Raw genomic sequence first — 12,340 nt, forward strand, 5'->3', positions numbered from 1 at the left:
GGCTGAAGATGACCTGGAGTTGCCAATCTTCCTGCCTCTACCTTCCAAGTGCTGGGATTACAGCTCTGTGCCATCATGCCCAGCTTTTTTTTTTTAAACTTCTCTCTTTCTTTATATAATATATATACATACATATAAATATATACATATATAAATATGTATATATTTGGGTCAGAGGTGAGGATTACAGGAAGGGCTTTGAACTGTAAACAATCTAGAAGACTTTTGCCACCCTACGTCTTCTTAGCTGTGCTGTGGTTCCAGATCCTGACTCTCAGGACGTCCAATTACTTGCTTTTGTTTTCCTCTGAGATTTCTGGGTTTGGAGAAGTGACCTTCTAATCAAATAAGAAGGCAGTTGCTAAAGCACACCCTTAACATTTTAAGATGAAAATTATAAATTGGGTGGAGTAGTAGAGGCCCCTCTGCCAGCTGCATATGTTTGATTAAAATATTTGGGCACATGCTTTTTGCTTATTGTCCACTTAAATTTCCTTTCTTCAGAGGCCCTATGAAATACTGAGAAGCATAGACATCTTTCTTTCGAAAGAGCTTCTCACTGTGTAGCTCTGGCTGGCCTGGATATGCTATATATAGACCAGGCTGGCCTTGAACTCACATAGATCCACCTGCTTCCTGAATGTTGAGAATAAAGGCATGAGCCACTACACCTGGCTTCCTCCATTTTTCATTAGAATACTTTCTGCTGTATATTTTTTATATACAGCAAAAAGTATTGCACTAATAGGTTATTTCTTCACTGCTGGAGAAATGAACCAATTCAAGCCAGATTAGATTATATTAAAGACAGGTTTATTGAGAAGCTGTTCTCAGGATGTCAGGTTCACTGGCTCCAAGGACCTAGGGCAGAGAAGTTGCCATGGGGAAAGGAGGAGAGGGAGGGAAGGGAGAGAGAAAGAAAGGACCTGCGTGCAGAAAGAGAAGAAAAGAGCGCAAGAGAGTAAAGTGTTTGGATTATATAGGGAGGAGCCTCTGGGGGAAGAGCAGCACTGGGGTCTGGGCTGGAAAGCTCAAGGTTGGGGGCACAGTATGCCAGGTAGGGACTGAGGGATGCTGGGAGAACCTGGAGGCCAGGTCTGCTTTGGTATGTAAAATGTGCACCTCAGTCCCTTGTCCAGGAGTCCTGAAACCAACCACTTCTTTTTTTTTTTTTTTTTTGGTTTTTTTTTTTTGAGACAGGGTTTCTCTGTGTAGCCCTGGCTGTCCTGGAACTCACTTTGTAGACCAGGCTGGCCTCGAACTCGGAGAGCCACCTGCCTCTGCCTCCCAAGTGCTGGGATTAAAGGCGTGCGCCACCACCGCCCGGCTGACCAACCACTTCTATTACTGGGTTTGGAATCAGGAAGGACAGACCTTACCAGTGTGTGAGGGTGTTTCCCAAGAGGTTAAACGGGACACGGCTCTCAGAGCAGGACCATCCCATGGATTAGGGGCCAGGGCTGAATGCCAACATGTACTGTTTTCTGCTTCCCGGTCTTTCCGGCTGTGAGGAGTCCCAGCAGTGTCCCCCTGCCTTCCCTCCGCCCCCATGAACTCTGCCATGTCTTCTCACTGTGACAGACTCTGCTCTCTTAAACCACGAGCCAAGATAAATCCTTTTCTCCTTGTTTCCCATTGGGCATTTGTCACAGCAAAAAATCAGAGTGACTAATACAGTTGTTCCCCACATTATTTAAGATAGACACTCTTCTCTTGGGGTTCTAAGTTCTACAACTTTCCAATTTTCTCTCTCTCTTTTTTTGAGTCAGGATCTCGATATGAATATCAAGCTGATCTCCAATGAAGTCTCGTGCCTCCATCTTCTGACTGCTGGGATTATAGGCATGTATCTCCAAACCCAGCATCTATTATTTCTAGACGCCGTCTCAGATGTCCAAGCTGGCTTTGAACTCCTGCTTCTCCTTCCTCCACTGAGTGCTAGAATCACAGGCATTTCATGTGGTGCTGGGATCCAACCCACGGCCCTATTGCATGCTAGGCAGACATTCTCCTAACCACACTGTATCTCAGACCCAAGCTTTAATAATTTAATCTTGAACTCAGTTTTTGAGAAAAAGTTCTCATGCAAATCTCTAACTTTGGCATGTACCCTAGGATGTCCTAACTTTGGCATGTACCCTAGGATGTCCTAACTTTGGCATCTACCCCAGGATGTCCTAACTTTGGCATGTACCCCAGGATGTCCTTGAAGTCTAGATGCTTTCTTCCCCACTGAGTCCTCAGGTTTGGTTATTTTGGTTATTGCTATGGATCAGATTCATTGTTTTCTGTTTGCTTCCTTTTTTTTCCCCCTTTGCCATTATCACTAGGCATTTGTCTAGACAAAAAACGACTGTTACTTTCACCTAGCCACTGTATTTCCTTTAATTCTAGATTATTCTCTCTTACTCCAGACCCCACCCACCCCCGTGTATATGTGCAGTATGGTGTGTCTATGTGTGTGTGGTGCACACAAGCGTGTTGTGCAGAAGCCAACACCCATGTCCTCTTCCATTACTCTTAGTTAATTCTCTGAGGTATGATCTCTCCCTGAGCCTGGAGCTCATTGTTTTGTAGTTCTCTACCCCACCTCACTCACTCCCCCTCCCCCCACCCCACCCCACCCGGGGCTGAGAGCTTTCAAAACCTCCTTGATTCCTCTATCTCCCCACCCCACCCCCACTGTGTTGTAGTGACTGTGGTACTGGCAAGCTTTGTCGTTGCAGGACTCCTGGGGTCCAGACTAAGGTCCTCATGCTCACACAACAAGCGCTGTTAATCAGTGAACTCTTTTCTCCAACTCTTCTCAGATCTGTATTCTCCTGTACTCTGGAAATAAACTGCTAACTCTGGAACTTGCTAGCTTTGTGCTACAACGCTGTTTCGGTAGGCTGACCCGAAGGGTCTCTAAGGAACCTATGACACGTGATGCCTATGACACGTGATGGCCATGGATGACAGCACAAAGCACTGGCTCCTGGTATGCTGGTTCTAGGCACTCCCCCATCTTCCTGTCTCCCTCCCTTCCCCACAGTCTTTCCGTCGTCCCTATTTTCCATTTGGTGTAAAGGCTTATGTAAGTTGCACTCCAAGTGTAATTTGAAATTTACCACTTAAAATCAAAACAAACTTATTAGGATTTGTGGTAAAGAAGAGTGGCCGCTTACCTAGACAGGATTCCTGGCTTATCCACTTTTTTATTTCAGGGGCCAGACCTGTCTCCAGGTACTGTTTGACCTTAGCTTGATCTTATCAGGTTTTAAAAATTCCACTCCCTAATTTTACTGCTTTGAATCTATCAGTGTAGAACAGGGTGACCTTGAAACTTCTCATCCTCAGCCTCCACTACCTAAAGACTGCTGGCATTACATTATGCCTTATGCCGGGATTAATGTCCTTCCTGGGGATTGAATCCAGGACTTTATGAATCCCAGGCAATCAATCTACCAACTGAGCTACATCATCAGCTCCCTTGTTTTTTTTTTTTTTTTTAAAGTCTCATGTAGCCCAGGCCGGCCTCGAACCTGATTCTCTGCTCTCCATTTCCCAAAGGTCAGGGTTACAGGATTCATTTGAGACGTTTTTTAAAGGTTTCTAGAAATGAATTTCCAGGGAATCACAGTGAAGCACTGGATTGGCTCTTACACTATAAAGCAGTTTTGTCTCCTCCCAGCTGTTCCAAGTACAGCCTTCAAGGAGCCAGGACAGCTAAAATCGTTTCCGGGTACCTCCCCGCAGAGAAGCTGGGTCAGAAAAACCGGAAACCCATACCCCACCCACCTCCTGCCTAGAGGAGGTGGGTGCGCCTGCGCATCACTCGGCGGCGGCGCGCTCGCCCGATGCATTGTGGTTGTTGTAGTCTCCCTCCCCCCATCCTCGGCGCCCACAGTCCCGTGACGCCGCCGCGCCTCGGCCCCACCCCGCAGTGTCCCTCCGGGGCCGCCGCGGGGCCTGCGAACCGGGCGCGGCGTTCCGGCCAGTCAGCCGTTTCTCCTTGAGCAGAGGGCGGAAGCCCGAGCAGCCTGGGGCGGAGCTTCGCGGGGAGCGAACGCCCACCCCGTCCCTACGTGCTCGTTCGCCTCCGATCGCTGCGCGCGAGCCGGGAGTCCCCGCGGCGGGCGGCGGCGGCGGCGGCGTTGGCGGAAAGCGACGGCGGCGGTGGAGGTGGAGAGGAGCCCGCGGCTGCCGCGGCGACAGCGACATGGCGGAGACCGTAGCGGACACCCGGCGGCTCATCACCAAGCCGCAGAACCTGAATGACGCCTACGGGCCGCCCAGCAACTTCCTGGAGATCGACGTGAGCAACCCGCAGACCGTGGGGGTCGGCCGGGGCCGCTTCACCACCTACGAGATCAGGGTCAAGGTGAGGCGCCTGTTCCCGCAGCCCTGGGTTCGGGGCCCCGGCGCCCGGCCCTTGTGTAAGGGCGGGCGAGGGGGCGGGCGGAGGCGTGAGCCGGGGGCTCGCTCTCCGTGGACGGTTTGTCTGAGGACCAGCTCGCTGGCTCCGGTGGAAGGTGCTGGAAGATGAGGGCGTGGGTTGAGCTCCGCTTGCCTCCCGAGCAGCCGATCGGGGCTTGACATCTGAGTTGAAGAGGTGTAGATCTTTCGAGAAAAGGCAGCTAGGTGTGACTGAGGGGGGGAAAAGGGGTGTGTGTGTGCAAAGTTGAAGCCCTCTCCCCCTCCCTTCCTCCCTCCCTCCCTCTTCTTTTTTTCCTGGACGCTTACCAGGACCTAGACGAGCCAAGCTTCGCTGCTCCTTCTAGGCCTTTCTCGAGCTGCAGGCAGAGAATCCTGGGCCGTCCTCGTCTCTGAGCAGAACTTGATGGGGAGTTCACGGGAGCCTGGCAGGTTTTCGTGGTGGGGCCGAAGCAAGCGTTAGCAGGGATGGGAAATGGTTGACCTTAGCAGGCTGGGCGGTCCTCCTGCTGAAGGCCTAGGTGTGTGTCACCTACCTCAGGCTCCAGACTAACAACTGCCTGGGCATGGGGACCCTACTCCCGTAAACGCCATCCTCTTCTAAGCTGGAGCCATTTCACTGAATACACTGAATACAGGGAGAGGCTGACGTGGATACGCACTCTTGGAATTTTGTAACTAGTGGGGTTTTCTTCTGGCGGTAATTCAGATGACCTGAGGGATGCTGAATGAAAGTTCTGCTCTTTGTTTTACTCTGTAGGTCAGGATTAAAGGGTTTTTTTTTTCCACATTAGGGAAAACATTATTTAATTCATTGCTAAAGATTAAATATTAAAAAGTAACCATAAGCCGGGCGGTGGTGGTGCACACCTTTAATCCCAGCACTTGGGAGGCAGAGGCAGGCGGATTTCTGAGTTCGAGGCCAGCCTGGTCTCCAGAGTGAGTTCCAGTACAGCCAGGGTTACACAGAGAAATCCTATCTGGAAAAACCAAAAAAAAAAAAAAAAAAAAAAAAAAAAGTAACCTTAAAATTTCTGGCCTTAGAGGACTCATAAGAAGTTATAATCACTGTTAATGTTAGCGTTTATGTGGAGAAATTTCTTATTAAAGTAAGCACTTTTTGTGTGGTAAACAAAATTTGTCACCCTAGTCATTTTTAAGTTGTGTTGCTCAGGAGTGCTGTATATATTTAGCTTATGAGACTTTCACACTTTTGGTTTTTCGACTGGCCAAGAACTCAGAAATCCACCTGCCTCTGCCTTCCAGGTGCTGGGATCAAAGGTGTGCGCCACCGCCGCTGGGTGACTTTCACACTTTTAAAGGATAGTTCTTAAGTAATTAGTGATCTGGAAAAAGTTAATCATTACACCTTTTTTCTTTCCCTTTGAGATAGAATGAGATAGAATCTCATCTATAGGCCCCCCTGGCTGGCTTTGAACTTACTATGTAGACCTGCTGGCCCCAACTGCTGGAATTAAAAGTCGTGTGTCTCCTTGTCTGATCATCAAACTTTTAAGATATGAGATTTACTTTTTTTTTTTTTTTCCGAGGCAGGGTTCCTCTGTGTATCCCTGGCTGTCCTGGAACTCACTCTGTAGACCAGGCTGGCCTCGAACTCAGAAATCCTCCTGCCTCTGCCTCCCAAGTGCTAGGATTAAAGGTGTGCGCCACCACCGCCCAGCTCTGAGCCTGTTTTAAAGGGGATAATTTTAGAAGCTAGAGAAAGGACTCAGTGCTTAGGAAGGCTTAGCTGCTTTTGCTGTTCCCAGTTCCCAGCACCCCCATCAGATGGCTCACACCACCTCTAACTGGGGACACAGGGGCTCTAACGCCCTCTTCTGGTGGCCTTTGAGCACCTTCAGACACATGGCACACAGACATACATATAGACTTTTTTTTTTTAAACTAATAAAAATTTTTAAAAGGTGATTTTTCCTTTTTCTTTTTAGCTTTGCTGTGATTTTTGTTTTTAATATATGGCCTGTCACAAAAAAGAACTTCCTCTTTTGCCTTTATTCACCAGAATGTTTTTCCCTGTGTTGGCATGAAACTTGGTATTCCTGTTTCTGAACTTCCATAGCTGGTGCTTCCTGTCCCAGTTGAGTTGGATCCACCCTCACTTCCTCCACTTAAGGACTCAGTGCTTATCTTGCTGAGTGGTAAGGGATGCTAGTGAATGACTCCCTTTCCTGAAATACATTAGACTTTATAACCAAGGAGTGACTGTGACATTTGGATATGATTATTAATGACCTGGCTTTGTACATAGAAAGCAGTCCTTTTAAAGAGTGATTAGCGAGTTATATAATTAAATACATTGTATACTTTGCTTTATTTTTTACTATGAGGCAGTTGGTTGTATGTTAATGACTTACAATTAGAAATGCTGGTACCCAACAATAAAACATAATTGAGGTTTTAGTGCTCAGAAAACGTTGGAGTTACTCTTAGTATATAATGTACTGATTGAAAACTCAGGACACCAGGTAGTAAGACATTAGGCTTTAGTTAGCAGCATATGTTTTTTGTGAGTAATTATGATCTTGTATTAAGGTAGAATGAGCTGGATGTACCTCTTGCCTTTAATCCCAGTTCTTGAGTGGCAGAGGCAGGCAGATCTCTGAGTTTGCTGCCAGGCTGGTCTGTGTAGTTCCAGGATAGGAGGGAAGGTAGAGTGACGGTGAGATGAGTGCATTCCTCGTTTCCAGATTTTATCTATTGCTGTTCTAAACTGTTGATATTCTCTCTCGCCTCCACTGCTTGCCTTTTGCTATTGTATTTATCATGAAGGAAGCCATTTTATTTTTCAGAGTTTGGGCCTTTAAACTATCTTACAGTTAAACTCTAATTCTAGCCCTGAGAAAAATGTTCAGTTTTACAGGGACTGATTGAAATTGCTCCAATTCACAGGGTAATTTCATCTGGATGGTGGCACTTTAGAATACAAGTTTCCCAATCTCCATTTATCTTTTCTCTTTGAGAACAGTGTTTAAGACTATTAGGATCACTTGATTAGTATCTCTCAGCTTCTGAAAATAATTGGCACAGTGTTAATGTTTTTTTAAATTGTCGTAATGGGTAGGTACAGCGGAGAGCACTGTAAATGATTAAAGGTCTGGGAAAGCTTAGGGTCCAGCCTCTGGCATAGGAAAGAGAAGGCTGAAGAGTAACGTCAGCCATTGCTTGAAGCTTGTTAATAGTTTGAGAATTTTTCAGCTATTTAGATTCTACTATTTTAGCTGGAGACAACTGAGATTCTTTCTTGAGGTTTGAGCTAGCCTTGGGTTCAAAAATAAGTACCATTTCCTAGCAGGGCGAGATACCAAAAAAATAAGTTCTGCTTCCTTCCCGTGGGGGAAGCCCTCGGTGGTCACACATGTCCCCTCCTTCCCGTGAAGGAAGTCCTCGGTGCTCACATCTACCCCCCAGGACTGGATGATACAGTGACTGGCACCCAGTACTACACAAAGTCTGGCCCTTTTCAAATATAAATACCTTCTAAATGAAAGGTCAGCAGACAACTACATTTTTTGTGTACTAACTTGGAGTTGACTTACTAAAGTGGATTATCTTGTTATCAGAAAGACTACTTGGCATGAACATTTACCTTCTTTGGGGCAAGTCTGATACAAAGAGAAGCCATCTTGTTTAATACCTAACCGAATAGCCATTTGAAGTTTACATTAAAGTTTTAAGCTTAATACTAACATTGATTGATACAAGTTTTAACAAGGGAGATGCTTGATAGAAGTAGCAAAATGCCTGGTTGTCCAAATGCCTTTCCCCAGCACTTAGGAGGCAGAGGCTAACCTGGTCTACATAGGGAGTTTCAGGCCAACCAGGGCTACATGGAGAGACCTTGTATTATTTAAGTAGCTGCTTAATAGCATTCACCATTCTAAAGATGATGTGTAGGTTCTTATTTCGGCTCAGTCCTCTGATACTAAATTTGGAAGTAATTTATTAAAGGGTCAAAATAGTTTGTTTATAGGTGTTCATTTATTTATTTATATTGTGATTTCTGAGGCAGCATTGCCCTTCAGCTCTAGCTTTTCATTCTAGATCCTTCTGCCTACATTTCAGAAGTACTATATCACAGTCCTGTACCAGTATGTCTGGCCAAAATAGTATTTTAGAAAAATCAAGTCTTTTTTTTTTTCTTTTGACAGGATCTCATTTAGCCCTGGCTGGCCTAGAGCTCACAGAGACCCACTGGCCTCTATCTCCAAGGGACTGGGATTGAAGGCATGTGCCACTATGCCCAAAGAAAAACAAGATCGTTTTAAGAATACATTTATTTATCTGTAGGAATGTCTGTATTTCACATTCATGCTGGATGCCTTCAGGAGTCAGAAGATCTCCTGGAACTGGAGTTAAGATGTTTGTAAAGCATTGCGTGGGTGCTGGGAATTGAACCCAGGTTCTCTGCAAAAGCAACAAGTGCTCTAAATTCCCAAGCCCAAATCAGGTCATCCTGGTGCTAGAGGGCAGTTGTCCCATCTTCATAGTTCTTCCAGTTAGTCAGCCATGGGTTGGGGGTGTTGTTATTTTTAATTTGTTTTTTTGAGACAAGGTCTTTCTATGTAGTCTTAGTTGGCTTTGAACTCCTGCCTCTGTCTCCTGAGTGCTGGGAATAAAGGGGTATACTACCACGCTCAGCTGAAATGTTTTCTTATTACACATTTGAGATCAGTTGTAATAGACTTTTGATGATTTTTTTTTAAGGAATAATTTTTAAAATTTTTTTAAGATTTATTTATTATTATAAATGAGTACACTGTAACTGTCTTCAGACCACCAGAAAGGGCGTCAGATTTCATTATGGGTGGTTGTGAGCCACCATGTGGTTGCTGGGATTTGAACTCAGGACCTTTGGAAGAACAGTCGGTGCTCTTACCTGCTGAGCTATCTTACCAGCCCAAGGAATAATTTTTTATGTGTGTGAATGTTCTGCTTGTATGTATGTGCTTTGTGCAAGCCTGGTGGTGCCACAGAGGCCAGAAGAGACCAATGGATCTCCTAGAGCTAGAGTTTTGGATGGCTGTGAGCCACCATGTGGGTGCTAGGACCCGATCCTGGGTCTGTTACAAGAACAGCAAGAGCTCTTATCCACTGAACCATCTCTCCAGCCCTCTGATTGATTTTTCTGGGTCTCCACCCAGAAAAAGTGAAGGCACTCTGATGGCAGGAGATCATGTTGTAAGTTGACACCAGCCTTCAGAGAATAGCATGAAGGCAGTGGCAGTTTAAAAAAGAGCCCTGTTTTATATTGGATAATTAGAAACTCAGGTCACAAAGCTTTTCTCCTCCCCAAAGGAGGTAGTCGGCTTAATGCACAAGAGCTACTGTGATTATAAACATGAGTACTGGAGCTGCAAATTTTCTTATTTAAAAAATACGTTAAACTTGTTGTATCTACACCCTAATTTTGGTGTATTCAGATGTTTTAACCCTTGGAAGGATATTGCATTGTTGGCATGCTTGAGATGTAGAAGTTGACGTTAGCAGGTAAGATGTGCCTGGAAACCAGCTCAGAAGATGGTCAGAGTCTGCTGTGGAGAGGTAACCAGGAGAGTGTAGGTCTAACGCTGGGAGGGGACGACTTTCTCCCTGACAGTGGTTATATGGGAAGTGCATGAACAGTCTGACCACACCAGAGCTCCACTTACTAGAACTTTCATGCACTTCCTCTTCGTCAGAAAAGCAGTTTTCCTTCAGCAGCCTCACCCGCTCTCATGACTCACCCCATAGCACTTGGATTGAATGTCCCCTTTGTAGAGATTTTGCTGGCCCTGCCTCACTTCCTCTGTGCCTTAGTTGCTCTATTTCACGTTGGTGGCTCCCTATGGTTCCTGTATCTCACACTAGAAATTCCTACACCATACACTGCTCAGCACAGAGTGGACACCTAGATTCACACCTGTTTGGATTAGGACATTAGCTTGCTGAAGGTCCTGACTCTTAGTGGTGAAGCTGAGAATTAAATCTGATAAGATTGTATACTTGTTCTACCAATCTCACACAGCTACATCACGTGGGGAGCTTTTGAGTCCCATTAGAGATGCCTCTTAACTAGAGAGATGAGATTTGGGCAGTGGTAGGTGAACAAGTATCCCAGTAAGGCACTTTTGACACCTAATTAGGAATTTTCTTAGTGTGCACTGCGTTGTCTCCCTGGGGAACACAGGCCATAGGGAAGACAGAAAACACAGCTACACTTGTTAGTAGCCTTGATGGGATTAGACAGATTCTGAGATAGTTATAATAAATACAAACATGGCAGATCCTATGGAAAAAAACATGGATAATTTTCAAAGATAAAAAATGTGTTTTGAAGGAAAGGCAGTTTAATAGGTTAAAAACTGTCAGCTTCTACAGCTTGGTATTTGAAAAGGAGAGACCTAGACTAGTCACCTAAGCCCAGTGGGTTTACCTCAAGGCATATCTATTTTATAACATGAAAGTAAGCCAGAGGTCAAGAAAAGATGAATACATGTTTAAGGAAAAAATCTTAGAGTTGAGAAGTTTCTGGGGGCCAGTTCCTTACTGACTGCTTAAAACATGTTTTCTAAAACATGCAGTCCTAGCCCTTGGGAGGCCGGAGGGAGGGTTGATAGGAGTTTGAGGCCAGCTTGGGCTACATAGTGAACTCCAGGCAAGCCTGGGATGCTCAGTGTAACCCTCAAAAAATGAAAGTTTACACCATCCTAAAACAGGACTAGATTTTTCTGATCAGTTTTTTGTTTTTCACAACAGGCAATAAATGAACATTTATAAACTCTATTGTGTGATAAATACTGTATGGGTTAGGTGCTTGACAAAAAGATAAGGAGCCCTGGGAACTGGGCATATTGGCACACACTTTTATTCCAGTATAGTGATCTGAGGTAGCCCTCCAGTAGCCATGTATAAAGCTAGTGATGATGGTAGTGGGAAGATAGAGGAACCCTAGAGCGAGGCAGCCCAGCCTAATCTCAGAGGCCTAGGTCCTGGTAAGAGACTCCTGTCCCCAATGTGTTCACATGGATCCTGAGGAGAAGTACCCAAGATTGACCTTTGGCCTCTACATGTACCTGGATGCATACCAAAACTCTGTGCGCTCGTGTGGTAGATTGAAGATAGAGAGGAAGAGGGAAGTTCAGTTCCAGCATGGTGAGAATGTGCATGATGTGTGTGAGAAAACCCAAGTTTGGCCAGGAATTTGGGTGCAGATGGGCCAGTAGAGGGAGCACCTATGTTCTCTGTCCTTGCCTGCCAGCATCTTAGTTTATAGACCTGCCTGGGTCGTATAATACTGATAGTGGATTCTGACTGCTCCATTCCCCAGGACTCCTTGTTACTGGCTGACTGAAACATTTCTCTGCCCTCTTTCCACTCCATAGTACTTTTTCTACTTTCATATCTCCCTACATACATGAGTAAGTTTTCATAAGAGAGAATGTAGTATTTGTCTTTCTGACCCCAGCTTCACATATTCCATTTCCATCTATTTTCCTACAGTGTCACAGTTTTGTTCTTTACAGCCGAAAACAATTCCATTTCATGTAAGTATCACATTTTCTCTGTCTGTCCATCTGTTAGTGGACACCAAGGCTGATTCTTCACACTAGCAGTTGTGCATAGCACAGCAGTGAACAAGGATGTACAACTGTCTCTGGTTTGCTGACACAGAATCCTTAGACCTAAAGAGTGCTATGGCTGGGTCATATAATTGATGAGCCTTCATACTCCTCCTGGCTGTCCATGTTCTCACCAACACCCACACAACTCTACCAATTTACCTTTTTTAAAAAAGATAGATTTATTTATTTATTTATTTGTTTGTTTGTTTATTTATTTATTTATTCATTATAAGCACACTGTAGCTGTCTTCAGACACTCCAGAAGAGAGCATCAGATCTCATTACGGATGGTTGTGAGCCAC

At 45.2% G+C, this 12,340-nt stretch overlaps 1 protein-coding gene across 1 annotated transcript in view; it reads left to right on the top strand.

Annotated features, from left to right (window-relative positions):
• Positions 1–3,883: 3,883 nt before the first annotated feature.
• Positions 3,884–12,340, top strand: part of Snx3 (sorting nexin 3) — a 35,210-nt gene continuing 26,753 nt past the window's right edge. Inside the window, exon 1 of the mRNA XM_031346984.1 lies at positions 3,884–4,363. Coding sequence (XP_031202844.1) covers positions 4,202–4,363 — 162 coding nt within the window. The 5' untranslated portion in view covers positions 3,884–4,201. The remainder of the gene's footprint in view (positions 4,364–12,340) is intronic.

This window comes from Mastomys coucha, unplaced genomic scaffold, assembly GCF_008632895.1.
Source record: "Mastomys coucha isolate ucsf_1 unplaced genomic scaffold, UCSF_Mcou_1 pScaffold3, whole genome shotgun sequence".
Classification (NCBI taxonomy): domain Eukaryota; kingdom Metazoa; phylum Chordata; class Mammalia; order Rodentia; family Muridae; genus Mastomys; species Mastomys coucha.